This window comes from Dasypus novemcinctus, chromosome 19 (assembly GCF_030445035.2).
Source record: "Dasypus novemcinctus isolate mDasNov1 chromosome 19, mDasNov1.1.hap2, whole genome shotgun sequence".
Taxonomy (NCBI): Eukaryota; Metazoa; Chordata; class Mammalia; order Cingulata; family Dasypodidae; genus Dasypus; species Dasypus novemcinctus.
In genome coordinates, this window is record NC_080691.1 from 29,717,704 (window position 1) to 29,732,769 (window position 15,066).

Consider the following 15,066-nt stretch of genomic DNA (forward strand, 5'->3'; position numbering starts at 1 on the left):
TCTTGCAGGGACAGATGCTGGACATTATATATCCTGCATTAACCCACTGAATGGACTGGGGGAGAGTGTAAACTACATTGTAAACTATAATCCATGCAGTGCAGCAGTGCTCCAAAATGTATTCACCAAAAGCAGTGAATGTGCCACAGTGATGAAAGAGGTTGTTGATGGGGCGGGGGGTATGTGGGAACCTTTTATATTTTTCAATGTGATATTTTTTGTGATCTATGTATCTTCAAAAAAATACAATTTTAAAAAACAGGAGAACTTATCTCCTGAGAAAGGAGAAAGGGAAGCTTTTGCAACCTAGTTAGGGAGCAATTACTTTGGAAAGTGGGTTGGAGGGTTATGCAAAGTCGGCCAGGGTCTGCTGCAAAAAGACAATACAAAATTATATATGCAATGAGATTCCATTTCATTATCAATCAAAAGTATCCACATACACATATATACGCTCACATGCATAGAGGGGAAAGTGACTGAAGAGAAGTATTCCAGATGTTCGCAGTGGTTTTCTCTGAGTGGCAGGACTGTAGACAGTTTTGTTGCAAAGGTTAAGAGCATAAACTCTAATCACTGGGATTCAAATCCTGGCTCTACTAATTATTGATCAAGTTAATGAACATCTCTGAGCCTCAATTTCCTCATCTGTAAATTGGAAAATATATCACCTACCTCCCAGAGTTTGGTGTTTAAATTAAATGGGACAATATATGCAAAGTGCTTGATAAGTTTTCTCTATTATAATGCCCAAATTTTCTATAATTTTCAGCATTTTCCAACTTTTCTGGAATATATATGTAATCCCCATTTCTCATCAGATGCAAGCATTTTTCTAAAAATGATTAAAAAATGAAAGTTTTCCACGGGAAGGAGGTAGAGGGTAATGAACGGGGGATTCCTTCTGCATCTCGAATGGTGATTCTTACTCTAAATTTAAATCTAATTTTTTATAGAGTTGAAATGGTCCCCAAGTAGATAACTCAAGACAAATGTTTCAGTCTGATGTTTTAATATACTCTTGAAAATTTCTATAAGGACAGTGAGCTATAACTCAACACCGTTTGTGCCTCAAAGTCAATGCTTCAAAAATGTCAACAGTTCTGTTGTAGTGTTTGCTCCAACTCCAGTATTTTTCTGTCCTGAAATGGTAAGAAGTAGCATTTCCTCATCTCATCAGAAGCTCACTTCCACTAATACATGCCCACTTTTTTGTTCTATCTTCTACCTTGTAGAAGACACCTGATACTTCTGCTCCCAATGGAAACCTCATATTTTTGAAAGACATGGGACTGCCAATGGGTAACTAACAACAGAGGAAATGGCAGACTCCAGACACCAGAGAGAATGTCCCCATCACATCAAACGTCCCGTAGCACCCTCCCCAAATTGTCCTCGACATTCACGTTTGATTGCGGCAAAGCCCAAGGCCCATTTTCCACAGGAAGGAAAACAAGAGTGGGAGGGGAATAGGTATCTGTAGGGGCAAAGAGAAAGCCTGGCTCAGCAGCCTTCTCTTTTCTTTTGCCAGTATGGCCATCCCTGCCTCTGCCACTGTGGTGGGAAGGCTGTTGGGGTGGCAGTTAGGGCTGACGTTCCAAGACAAAAGCTGGGAGAGGGAGTTCAGGTGAGGGCTGGGACCTTTAAGTCCAACGAAGAGCCATCATTTGAGTGCACGAGGGAAGGCTTGGTCCTCTCTGAGAAGGCTCTGCAGCACCTGGGAAACTTTATGCTGCTGTTGCCAAGGGTAGAAAGCAGAGAGGGAGAGTCTCCCACATTCATTCATTCAACAATTTTTGAACACCCACTAAGTGCAGGCTCTGGGATGGCCTTGGAGATACATGGCAGATTTGTGCAGCTAACAATTTGAGCATCTGTGAGCTAATTGGTCCTCAGCAACTCGAGTAGGCTATGTGTTTAACCACTTCTCTTCTCCTCAAGAATTCCTAAGCAGGGAAACGGACTTTGGCCCAGTGGTTAGGGCGTCCGTCTACCATATGGGAGGTCCGCGGTTCAAACCCCGGGCCTCCTTGACCCGTGTGGAGCTGGCCATGCGCAATGCTGATGCGCGCAAGGAGTGCCGTGCCACGCAAGGGTGTCCCCCGCGTGGGGGAGCCCCACGCGCAAGGAGTGCCGCGCCACGCAGGGGTGTCCCCCGCGTGGGGGAGCCCCACGCGCAAGGAGTGCGCCCGTGAGGAAAGCCGCCCAGCGTGAAAAGAAAGAGCAGCCTGCCCAGGAATGGCGCCACCCACACTTCCCGTGCCGCTGACGACAACAGAAGCGGACAAAGAAACAAGACGCAGCAAATAGACACCAAGAACAGACAACCAGGGGAGGGGGGGAAATTAAATAAATAAATAAATCTTTAAAAAAAAAAAAAAAAAAAAAAGAATTCCTAAGCAGATGAGAAATAAGATGCTGGAAAAACATAGGTGAGGTCTTTAGCGAGTGCGGTTTCAGAACCATAGCCAAGGAGAGCCACACTCTCCCCAAATTGGGCAGCACTGGATAAACACAGCCTTCCTCCTTTTGTCAAGGTCTCAGCTCTGGAGGAACTTACATCTAAGTGGGGGAAGATAGACTATACCAAGTGGGCAAATAAACAAGACCATTTCAGAATGTGATAAATGCTGCCACGGAAACAGGGTGAACTAAGCCCGTGAGCCTACAGGCACTGCACTAAGCATTTTCCACGTATTCATTCCATCCACCTGGCAGTCCCATGAAATAGGTATTACTTTTTATCATCACCTGCATTTACAGATGCAGAGATGAAGGCACAGATGGGGTTATGTAATTTGCACAAGATTCTGTAAGGTACCTTGGACCCAGCTTGCAAAGGCTTTAGGCACACAGGAAACACAACGGGAAACACACAAAATATGTTTAATAACTCATTTATTTTCATTTTCATCAATCAGCATGTGTCATCATCATCATAATAGCTAATATTTTCTAGGCACTGTTTTAAGTACTTCGCATGTATTATCTCATTTAATCCCTAATGATCAGGAGGGGAAAATTAAAAAATAAATAACTGGTAAGCTCTTCCATTGCTGTTATTTTGTGTTTGGGAGCTTATTTTGTTTGAGGGTGGATGTGGAAATTCTGAGCATGTTTGGCAGCAGGCAAGAACAAAAAAAATGAATGATTTTTTGACAGAGAGAAGAGCAGCACAGGTTAGAGATTTTTTCCCCCTTTTTTTCTTTATCAGTCATCCGATTTTAATTAAATTAGAGTTAAGTCAGCCCATTGGGGCTGTATTATCTATCAATAGTGCATCAGATCACATCAAGCTCAGGTTATTTTGGACGTAACGAAATAGTAAGTAAGGACTTCCTCAGTGAACTCACAATCTTTTGCTTAAGTTTGTAGCCCCCTTAGCAAATTGCCTTTGAAAGCAGAAGCCTTATTTGCTTCCCTCGGAGTCTCAATTTTCTCCCCTGTAAAATGGGCAGTAAAATTGCTTCTACTCTCCCCACCACCACCCCGTAGGGGTTATTGTGAGGATTCAATTATATGATGCAAAAAGTGCCGAGCCCAGGGCGTGGTACAGAATACGTGCTTGAGAAATGTTAACTACTGTTTTCACGTGGTGACACTTATTGTTACTAATTTGGTCCCCGGCTGCCCCTACAGCCTTATCTCATTTCTCTTTCTCTCTCCTCTTTAGCTTATTTCAGCGGCGCTGATTTTCTTTAGGTACCTTCCGCAAGTAAACGAATGCTTTCCCACCGCGCCTTCGCGCTTGCAGTTCGTCCCGCCCCCTCCCCCGGCTCCCATCCCCCCCCCCCGCTCCCTCCCCCCCCCCGGCCCCCCCCCCCCCCCCCCCCGGCCTCCTCCCCGGGCTGACTTCTCAAGCCTTCAGGTGTCAGCCCAACTGCCCCGCCCTCAGAGAGAGGTCTCCTCGTCCACCTTTTTCCCTCACCCCGCTTTTCTTCAACACTTCATCCCGTTTCTTGGCTTAATAGTATACTGTAATGATCTTGGTTTATTTGCACATGTAGTTATTTTCTGTTCCCACCAGAATGTGAACTCCATGAGGGCAGGTAATGGTGCCTGGTGCACAGTTGGTATTTAATTAATACTTCTTAAATGTGGGTGGATGGATGGATGGATGGATGGACTTCCACCCAGGAAAATGGTTTTCAACTCTGGCTGCCCCTCAGGAGGACATCAGGAGGTTTCTCATAAAAATATGATGCTGAGATCCCAGCCCCAGAGATTCAGATTCTTTGGTCTGGGATGAGTCTTGGACACAGGAATTTTTAAAAAGTCCCCCTGGTAATTCTAATGTTCCATCAGGGTTGGGAGCCACTAAAAAGGGGAACGTAGAAAGTATAACTTTAGAGAGTTTCACCTTAGGTCTGTACGTGGCTGCAACCCCAACAGATGGTGCTGTCTTTGTTCAGTGTGACGTGGGATGCAAAGAAATCTGCTCTAAGAACCAGAGGTGAAAGGCAAAGTACTTTCCATAACGTCTAGCTCAGGACAGTAGAGCAGCTTCACTGTTGGCGTGAAGTGTCACAAATTCCTAGAACAATAGACCTTCCAGTGTTGAAATCCAGTTACCAAAATTTGTGAGCATATCTTGGGGTCTGTCTTTGTTTGACCTGTGGGCACCAGGAGCTGCCTGTACCTCCTGACAGGTAGCCAGACGTCCTCACTGCACAGCCTCACTATACCACACAGGCTTGCTGCTCCCCTCTGCAGCCTCCTTGAGGTTCAGCATAGAAACAGGCACCCTCGTTCCTGGCTCCTGCGCAACTTTCCTTCCATGAGTATTTGAGTATCATGTGTCCATCCAGGGAAGGGGTGTATAAATAAGCCGGAAATAACGAGATGCAGTGACTGTAATGTCATTAGTATTTACTACAGGAAAGGACCTAGCCCACTTTACTATGGGAAGTATGACCTTGCTGACTCGAGACCTGGCCACCCTCATTAGGTTTTGTAATGATTCTTATATTTGTCAACATGAGCCCAGGCCCAAAGAGAAGGGAAAGGACACTCTGGGGAACTCTTGCGTGCCTTATAAAATGTGTGATGAGAGCCTATTTGACCTACCTTTCCTATAAATGTTCCTTTGCCATCATAAAGGGGGAAAACTGGAAAGAAACAAAAGGACTTTCATTTTAAACATCCTTTGCAGATAAACAAGGACAGCAACAGGCCACTTAGCACCTTAAAGTAAGGGTGGTTGCTTCTTGAAATTGTGAGAGCTACAAGTTAGAAAGGAACTCCAGGCCATATCTTAGCACCACAAATATACTTTAAAAGATAATGGATGAGGAGAAAGGGCAACACGAGGGAATATCATTGTGGTGATGGAGCAATTCTGTATCCTGGTTGTGGCGATGGTTTACTTGCATCTAAAAGGTGTCAAAGAAAGAGAATTGCATGTAAAAACTGGTGAAATCCAAATAAGGTCTGTACCTGAGTTAATGGTATTGTACTAGTGTCAATTTGGTGATTTGGGCCAAGTACCATGGTATGATTATCATCATTAGGGGAAACTGGGTGAAGGGTACACGGGAACACTCTGTAATATTTTTGCAACTTCAGAATTTTTTTAAAAACACAATAAAAAGACAATGGAAAAACTGGGAGAACATTTTGCAACATGTATACCAGATTAAGGGACATTATCTGCTGTACTATTCGGTACAATTGCCACTAGCCACACATAAACTATAGAGTGCTTAAAATGTGGCTAGTGCCACTGGTTGAAATGATAATATTTCAGACATGTTGGGTTAAGTAAAATATATATTATTAATATTAATTTCCCCTGTTTATTTTTATCTTTTTAATGTGACTGCTATAAAATTTTCAATAATTCATGTGGCTCCCTTTATATTTCTCTTGCACAGTACTGATCTACCACATATAAAAAGCTCCTGCAAATCAAAAAGAAAGACAAACCAAGAGAAAACTGGGCAAAGGATATGAGTATAATCTTCATCAGGAAGAAATTAATTTGATCAGTATACATTCATTCATACATATATTTATTCATCCAATAAATGCTTATTTTTCCTTCAATGTTCCAGCCACCGTTAGTCACCAGGGAAAGATGACCAGTTTTACATAAACTGGTATGAGAAGCCCTCTTTAAGGAGATGATATTTTGAGCCAGTAATCTGAAGGATGAAAAGTTAGTTCAACCTCATCATGAATCAAAGAAATTCTTATTTGGGGATTCCTTTTTCACCCATCAGAATGGCAAAAATAGATTGATAATATTCAGTGTTGGCAAGGATGTAGGGGAAAGGGCACTGAAGACGGAAGTATGAATTTATGTAACCTCTTTTGGAGGGGACTCTATCTCCTCAAATTTAAATATATATACCCTTTGACTCGGCAATCCCATTCCTAGGAATCCATCCTGAGGAGAAGTTCAAATGTGTGCAAAAATATATGCATAAGGATGTTCACGGCAGCATATTATGTAATTGCAACAAACTTGAAATCACAGAAACTACTGTCAGTCATACTGACCATTTAACTGACTACTACAAAGCTATTAAAAAAAACAAGACAACTGTGCTCACAACTTATCTGTGTTTGAAGTTGTTTCAAAATAAAAAGTTACAAAGCAAGATTGCACCATGACCAATTTTAAGGTTTTTCCCAAGAATGCAAGGATGATTCAACAAATAAAACTCACTATATTAAATCATTCATGGAGAAAGAAAACAGGAATGAGACAGACCTAGAAGCACTAACTTGGAAAGATGCACACCCTAGATTAAGTGGGAAAAAGCAGGTTGCATAATAATAAGTATAGTAAGATATATTATTTACATATTTGTGAAAATGAAAATAATAACAAAAAAGTGTGTGTGTGTATATACAAAATCAAACTAGCTATATGACTTTGGGCAAATTGCTAACCTCTCTGTGCCTCAATTTTCCCATCAATAAAATGGAAACAATAAAACCTCATAGGGTTGTTATGAAGACTAATGAGATAATTCTTGAAAAGTGTTTAACCCAGTGCCTAGCACATAATCAATGCTCAATAAATGCTATCTGTTGACATTATTCTTTTGTCAAAGAGGCTCAGAGGCCAACCATTTCAAAAAGAAAAGTTTTATTTGACAAGAGAGGCAAAGGAGTCCAACTTCAAAAGAAACTGGCTAGCCAAATAAAAAGCACAACAAATGTCTAAAAGAAACAAATGCAAAATTACCAGTGTTACCAAGTTTACATTATCTACCTATGTTTAGGCTTCAGCATTGCAAAAGGCAGGGATGAAGTTTTCTTTGCCAAGATTTATGGGAAAAGCTCAACATTTTAATATTTGAGGGGTTGGGACTAGACAGGCTGACCCTGTTATTCTTGGTTTATCTCAGCATGCAAATTGCTGTTTCTTTCTCCTGAATGTGATGTGTGAGGTGCTTAGTCATAATCTAAGCAGCGATGCGTGTCCATTTTCCTTCCATATTACATGGAGGAAAAAATCTAGAAGCATCTGCACCAAATTGCTGACAGTGGTTGCCTCTGGAAAGTAGTATTAAAAGGAGTGTTTATTACAACTGAAAATGGGAGGATTGCATCCAGCATCCAGGTGGAATCTGACCCTCCTCTTGACATAGAGGTGCAATGGACACAACCAATCCAATGTCCACATAGAAGAGGTGGCATTGGAATGGGAAAAGTGGACATAGTGGACGAAGGGTATGGGGAAAGGCAGGAAGAGATGAGAGGTGGAGGCGTCTTTGGGACATGGAGCTGCCCTGGATGGTACTTCAGAGGCAATCACCGGACATTGTAAATCCTCACAGGGCCCACTGGATGGAATGGAGGAGAGTATGGGCTATGATGTGAACCAATGTATATGAGGTGCAGAGGTGCCCAAAGATGTACTTACAAAATCCAATGGATGTGTCATGATGATGGGAACGAGTGTTGTTGGGGGGGGGGGAGAGGGGGGGGTGGGGGGATGGGGTTGAATGGGACCTCACATATATATTTTTAATGTAATATTATTACAAAGTCAATAAAAAATAAAAAAAATTTAAAAAAAAACTGTATAAATTAGGCTTCCAAAGAGGCCCACTTATTCTTTCAAGCCTCTAGGACACCCTGGTTTTATCTCTGTAATGTGGGAGAAATAAAGTTCATTTATTGGTAAAAAAAAAAAAAAAAAAGGAGTGTTTACTATTTACTGTGTTTTTTTCTATAGCATTTGATATTTTACATGTTCAATGATTACATCTGTAATGTTTAAAAGAGCTAATATGATCATATACATCTCAATTATCTAAGCCATCCCGTTTCTTACTAGTTCTTCCACACCAGACAGGATAGTTTGCTTTTTAAGCTCTTGAGAAAAAGATTTAGAAACCATGCACTTTCTCCGAAACCTCATTTTCCCATTTCAGCCTATCCTATCTGCCAGGAGACCTTTAGTGTGCATTTCCAAAATGAAGAGGAAAGTGAATTGGGGAGGGGGAGTTTATGAGTCTCCATTCCTTTTTTTTTTTTTTTAGAGATTCTGGGACTGGGATTTGAACCAGGGACCTCCTGTGTGGGAGGCTGGCACTCAACCACTGAGCCACATCAGCTCCCCTCTCTGTTTGCTCCCTCGTCTGTTTGCTCATGGTTTTGCTAATTGTTCTGCTCATTGTTTGCTCACTGTTTTGGTCATTGTTTGCTTGCTTTATTTAGGAGGCACTGGGAACCAAACCTAGAACCTATCATGTGGGAAGTCAGTGCTCAACTGCTTGAGCCACATCACATCCACTCCCAGGTCTCCACTCTTAAGCCCTAGTACCCCAGCCCTTGAAGTTCTTCAGCATGGAATCTGAGAATTGTTAAGTCTCCCACCCTCACCCCCAAATCCTCACATTTACTCAGCAGATTTGTCATTGGCAGCTTCTCCAAGAACCAGAGAAGGAAGCTGATTCATAAGAGGATTCGCAGGGAGAGGAGAGCCCACACCTGATACTTAGGGAGGCTTTTCATCTGTGTCTCAAGCCAACAGTCACACCTCATTCCTGGATGGACTCAACGTCTCCATTTTGAGCCCCTGAAAGATGATGGTTTGCAGAGAGAAGGGTTGAGAACATGGTGCCAGACTGGCATCGACCGATGAAGGTTGGGCTGATTCCCTGTGGCTTGCTCTCGGAAGCCCCTTGACCAGGCCACCAGTAGCAAGCAACTCAGGTGGCCAGGAAGGGATGCCCCCATCTCACCTGCCCTTGTGGACGGTACACAGACCCTTCCATTTGGCACACGCTGGCTCTTCTCTTCACTTTTTAAAGTTATTGCTTGGAAATGGACGTGGCTCAAGTGATAGGGCCTCCACCTACCATATGGGAGGACCCGGGTTCGATCCCTGGGGCCTCCTAGTAAAAAAGAAGAAGAGAAAGCGTGCCTTTATGGCGAGTCAGTGCCCCTGTGGTGAGCCGAGTGCCTGTGCGGTGAGCTGAGTGCCCTCATGGCGAGCCAAGTGCCCGCACAGTGAGCCAAGTGCCCACTTGAGTGCCCACGTGCCGACCCAAGTGCCCGTGCGGTGAACCAGTGCCTGCGCAAGCGAGTCACTCAGCAAGATGATGACACAACAAAAGAGAGACAAAGGGGAGGGTCAAGGTGAGGCGCAGCAGAGCCCAGGAAGTGAGGTGGTGTAATTGACAGGGAAACTCTCCACATCAGAGGTCCCCAGGGTCAAATCCCAGTGACTCCTAGAGGAGAAAGACAAGAAGAGAAGACAAAAAAAGAGACATAGATACAGATGATCACACAGTGAATGGACACGGACAGCAAAAACAGTAGAGCAGGGAAGGGAAAGAAAAAAAAATAAAGTCATTGCTGCTGAGGACATGAAATAATTTTCACATCCAAAGAACCAGGAGTTTGATAGTGTTTGTGGGTTGGAGGGTGAGATACACTCATTTTATCTCTGGTTACAGCAACACAAAGGCTGATAGCATTACTCATCTCAAAACTGCATTTTCCAAGGTAGCACAATAAAAAAATCAGCTTGGGAGGGTCTGGATCTATATAATTCTAAGATGGATAACAAGCTGAGAATCTGGGATTCTAGGAGTTTACAGAGTGACTTGGAATGTGAAGCTTCTAAAGCAAAGTTTCTCAAACTAGAGTCCTTAAAAGTTCTGACCCAGCACAGAGTAGAGTCTGATTATCTTTGATTCTGATAAGCGGCCCAGATGATTCTGTTGTACCCCTAGGATCTCAGCTTTAAAGGAAGAACAGGGACAGGTAGCAGCAATTCTCTATAAAAGCTAATACTTATTAAGCACATAGTATGTGCCAGGGCCATACTAACCTGTTGACGTGTATTCACTCCTTGGATCATGCGTGTGACATGGGTGCTGCTGCTATTGCCTCCAATTTGCAGATAAGGAAACTGAGGCTTAGAAAGCATAATAATGTGACCTCCTTCTCCTACCTGATCAGAGATGGGATTTGAACTCCGGTCTCTGAGTTTAGCGCTCATGCTCCGCTACACACTTCCTCAGAATAATGGTCATGACACTGAGCATCTTTCAGGTTCTCAGTCCTTGGGAGTTTTAAAAACATGCTGGTGCCTGGTCCCTACACCGATTAAGTCAGACTCTCTCCAGTCATCATACAGTCGTCTGTATGTTTTTAATTCCCCGGGTGGCTCTAATGCTCAATCAGGGTCGAGAACTCCAGAATTCAGGACTCCGAATTCCGGCACTTATCTTGCTGGAAGCCCCTGACGTCATTGGCGGCCCTGGGCACTCCCATTCACACACGGGGCCTGAGAGCAAATCCTCTCCTTTGCTGAGTCTCCAGCCTGTTGCAGACTAATAGTGGCCCAGATCCAAGAATTAATGGGAGGTCCCAGAAGCAGAAAGCTCTGTGGTCTACTGGGTGTTTCTCTGCCTTATAATTGTATATGCTAATCCCCTTTAATAGTCTAGGAAGAGGAGCAATTATTATTGAAGTGCTGTGATTTACAGATGAAGATTAGTGGTTCCCACTGAAATCACAATTCATGGCACTAATCGAGTCCCTCTGGACATAACTTATGAATAACTATTTCCAGTCTTCTCTGGGCTGAAGCACAACTTTTGGGCAGTTCCCAGCAGTGGGAGGATAAAGAGGGTTGATTATAAGGGAGAAGAACAGGATCTGGCCTTCAGCCCAACAGTGAGCATTCTTTGCCCAGCTTCCTCTTTGCCCGGCACTAGGGTTGGTCCTGGGGGACCCCAAGATGCCATCAAGGAACTCACGTTCCAGAGGGAAACAGGCATATTCATTCATCTATTCAGTCCATCTGTAGTTCTTGAGCAGCTCCTACAATGGACCAAGCACTGTTCAAAGTACTAGCAACAAGGGCAATTTTAAGTTATTTACCAAGTGGACACGGGCATGGACTCCAAAAGGATGCTCTGCTGGGGTCAACGTTAACCCTTAAGTTGCTGGATGGTAGGGAAATCTGGGGAGATTCTGTGGAGGTGCTCAGATGGCTGGGACATGGGGGTGGGGTCAGTCTCAGGATCGTTGCGCTTTACCACCTGGCGCAGAAGCATTTCAATATTTTAACAGCTGATGAAACCATATAAGCAGGTGCCACCTGAATGTTAGCCTTGACTAGGCATAGAGATGAAAAGTCAGCCAAGGTCCCCGACCCCATGGCCTCACCCTTCTAGTGCAGGGGTAGGCGAGCTTTTTGTATAAAGGGCCAAATAGTAAACATTTTATGCTTTGTGTACAATCTCTGCCCCAATGACTCTGCTCTGCCATTGTAGTGCAAAAGCAGCCTTAGACAGTCTTTAAACAAATGAGCCTGGCTGTGTTCCAATAAAACTTTATTTATAAAAACAGGCATCGAGCTGGATTGGCCCATGGACAATTGTTGGCCAACCCGTTCTAGTGGACAAGACTGATATATACCCATCAATCCTGTTATCCTGCACCCACCTGTCAGGCATTTCCTACATGACAGGTATTGCATGGGGCCCTGGTAAACTGTGCTGATCAAGACAGAGCGTGTTCCCTGCTCACATGGCCCTTATACTCTGGGGGGGAGACAAAATCAGTCATTTTAATGTGCTGTGGTAAATACTCAGATGAGAGTGATCCAGAGTAAAAGGGGGCTGGGAGATCAGGGAAGACTCCACAGCCCGACGTCTAGAGGGGCAAAGCCACCAAGCGCCTCTTAGAGCCTCTGAATCGGGACGGCCTAAGAAGCACCATGTCTTTCCTAGCAGGTTGTCTGTCGTCACCACCTCTTTCCTTGTGTCCCACAGTCTCTGAACAGCTACAACAACGGGGACGTCGAAGGATCCCAGCGGCTGGGGCGCAACGCCAAGTGGGTGGCCATCGCCTCCATCATCATTGGCCTTCTCATCATCGCCATTACTTGCGTAGTTCACTTCACAAGGACGTAAGTAGGCTTTTCGGCTCCCTCCCGATGTAAAATGCCTTTTCCCAAATGGCCAGTTGTTAGGATCGGGTAAGCTGCACTGTGGTAGAAAACAGCCCCAAGCATTACGTGGCCTGTGGGGTCAGCAGAGGGTCTCTCCTCCACACAGTCATTCAGGGTCCCAGGCTAGCAGAAGCACCATCTTGGAGCTGCCCTCACTAGAACAGGGTCAGCAGAGAATTTCCTTGAAGGGCCAGATAAGATTTTCAGCCTAGCAGGCCAGAGACAGCAGTCTCTGTCGCAACTACAGCTCTACCATCTTAGCAAAAAAGCAACTGTAGACAATATGTAAATGAATGGGTGTGGCTGCGTTCCAATAAAACTTTATTTACAAACTATAGTTTGCCCACCGCTGATCTAGAGCTCGAGGCCTCCTAAGGATAAGGCAGGGGAGCAGAAGAGCAGGGAATCCCACAGGGGCTTTCACCTGCCTCAGCCTGGGGGTGAGATACATCACTTTTGCTCACTATTTATTGGCTGAAACCAGTCACCCAGTCCTTTCTAACGGTAAGAGGGGAAGAAATGTGGGAGAAGTCAACAGGATATCTGGAATTGTTGCTCGCTTTGCCTTACCATCTGACATGCTACATGATTTCCTATGTGGTTTTTGCCTTAAACCAGCCTAATTGTTCTCAGTTTAAGGCCAGAAGGGTCGGCGCATATTTTTATCATTGCCAGTGAGCTCTCACCTCATCAAGAGGTGGAGGCTACTGAGGCTTCCCTCTGGATGGGGGAAAACTTATTCGCTCTCTCTAGCCAGCTGAGATGGGGTTTCAACTGCTAGAATCCATGACTCCTTCCAGCTAAGGTTTGACAGGAGGCGAGAGGTGGTGATGGACAACCCACAATGACAAGTCCACCTCCGTGGCTATCTTGTTATATAACTTTAGGCAAAACAGATAAATTCTCTGAGGAATTCTTTGGCTCTTCTGCCAAAGCAGCACAGTCATTCCTCCACCTGCCACCTGCCCCCCGGCTGAGAAGGTCGGCTCTTTGGCTGAAGGACCTCAGTTTCAGGAAGGGCTCACCCAGATAAGGTGAAGGAAGAAGAGGTCGCCCTTTAACAGGTCAGCCAACCTGACCTTGGCAGTCGAGTCGGTAACAGATGTTACAGCCTCATCAACTTCCTGTCAGACCAGCCAGATCCAGGAGAAATCAGTGGCAGTTGGATGGAGCGAGGAAGATTGAACTAGGACACATCACAAAGGAAAAAAACACATAGCTTTGTCCAGAGAGGAGAAAGGGACATTGAAACATCAAAGAAACCTCAAGGATTCTTGCTTGCAAGATGTCAAATCAGCGATGTTAGCCTGTAAAGGGAAGATGGATGGAAAATAGGTGTGAACACATCTGAATTTATTCTTTCAGCAAGGCAGAAGGTGCTTGTGTGTGTTGTAAGTTCAGGGCCAGTGAGTATTTGGGCTTAAAGGTGCATGATTTGGCACTAGACTGCCTGAGCTCAGAACCCCCCGCTACCATTTATTCATTGTGAGACCTTCAGCTTATTGCTTACCCTCCCTCAACCTCAGTTTCCTTAGCTGTGAAATGGGATTCAAATAGGCAGACTTGGCCCAGTGGTTAGGGCGTCCGTCTACCACATGGGAGGTCCACGGTTCAAACCCCGGGCCTCCTTGACCCGTGTGGAGCTGGCCCATGCGCAGTGCTGATGCGCGCAAGGAGTGCCCTGCCATGCAGGGGTGTCCCCCGCATAGGGGAGCCCCACGCACAAGGAGTGCACCCATAAGGAGAGCCGCCCAGCGCAAAAGAAAGTGCATCCTGCCCAGGAATGGCGCTGCACACACGGAGAGCAGACACAAGATGATGCAAAAAAAGAAACACAGATTCCCGTGCCGCTGACAACAACAGAAGCGGACAAAGAAGACACAGCAAAAATAGACACAGAGAACAGACAACGGGGCGGGGGGGGGGGGGGGGAAGGGAGAGAAATAAATAAATAAATAAATCTTAAAAAAATAAATAGTAACCACTTCATAAAACTATTGCGAAGGCTGATTTCGGTGACAAAGGATGTGTACAGCTTTGTGCCTGTTCCTTAGTCCGTGCTCAAAAAATACAAACCATGTTAACATTTCTAGGAGAAGGCCTCAGAATTTAGGAAGAAACCACTAAATAGAATTCAAGGCTTTGTACTCATGAACCAAATGCAAAGGACAGTGTTCTGGGAACTTGTACAAATACATACACCCAGATCAGTGTTTGAGCTAAGCGGGTTCAATTAAAAGCCACTGACACTGACATAGCCCCCACTATATGCTGTCCTGGGCTCTTTATGTGGATTAATTCCCTGAATGCTCACAGCAATTCCAGGAGGTAGGTATTATTGTCCCCATTTCACAGATGAGGAAACTGAGGCTCAGAGATGTGAAGTCCTTGCCTAAGGTCACAGTCAGTCAGTGGTAAAGGTGGGATTTAAACCAAAGTAGTCTGGCTCTGGAGGCTGCATTCTTAACCACAATGCCACACTGCCTCTTAACCACTCTGTCTCTTCTAGAACACACAATAATAAAGGCCATAAATGGCATTCACCTTCTGGTGAACTCTAGAATGTATTGATGTAGGGGTGGAATGGTGAGTTTTCAACCTACAGAAACATGCGATGAGTCAGGGCCAAGGGTTAC

The 15,066-nt window shown here is 44.6% G+C and overlaps 1 protein-coding gene across 2 annotated transcripts in view; it reads left to right on the plus strand.

The window, feature by feature from the left end:
• The window catches only part of TMEM233 (transmembrane protein 233), a 37,110-nt gene that overhangs the window by 14,561 nt on the left and 7,483 nt on the right, over positions 1-15,066 (plus strand). For both annotated transcript variants that reach the window (XM_023590579.3, XM_004464680.2), the window contains exon 2: positions 12,252-12,388. In XM_023590579.3, the coding sequence (XP_023446347.1) occupies positions 12,252-12,388 (137 nt within the window). The remainder of the gene's footprint in view (positions 1-12,251; positions 12,389-15,066) is intronic.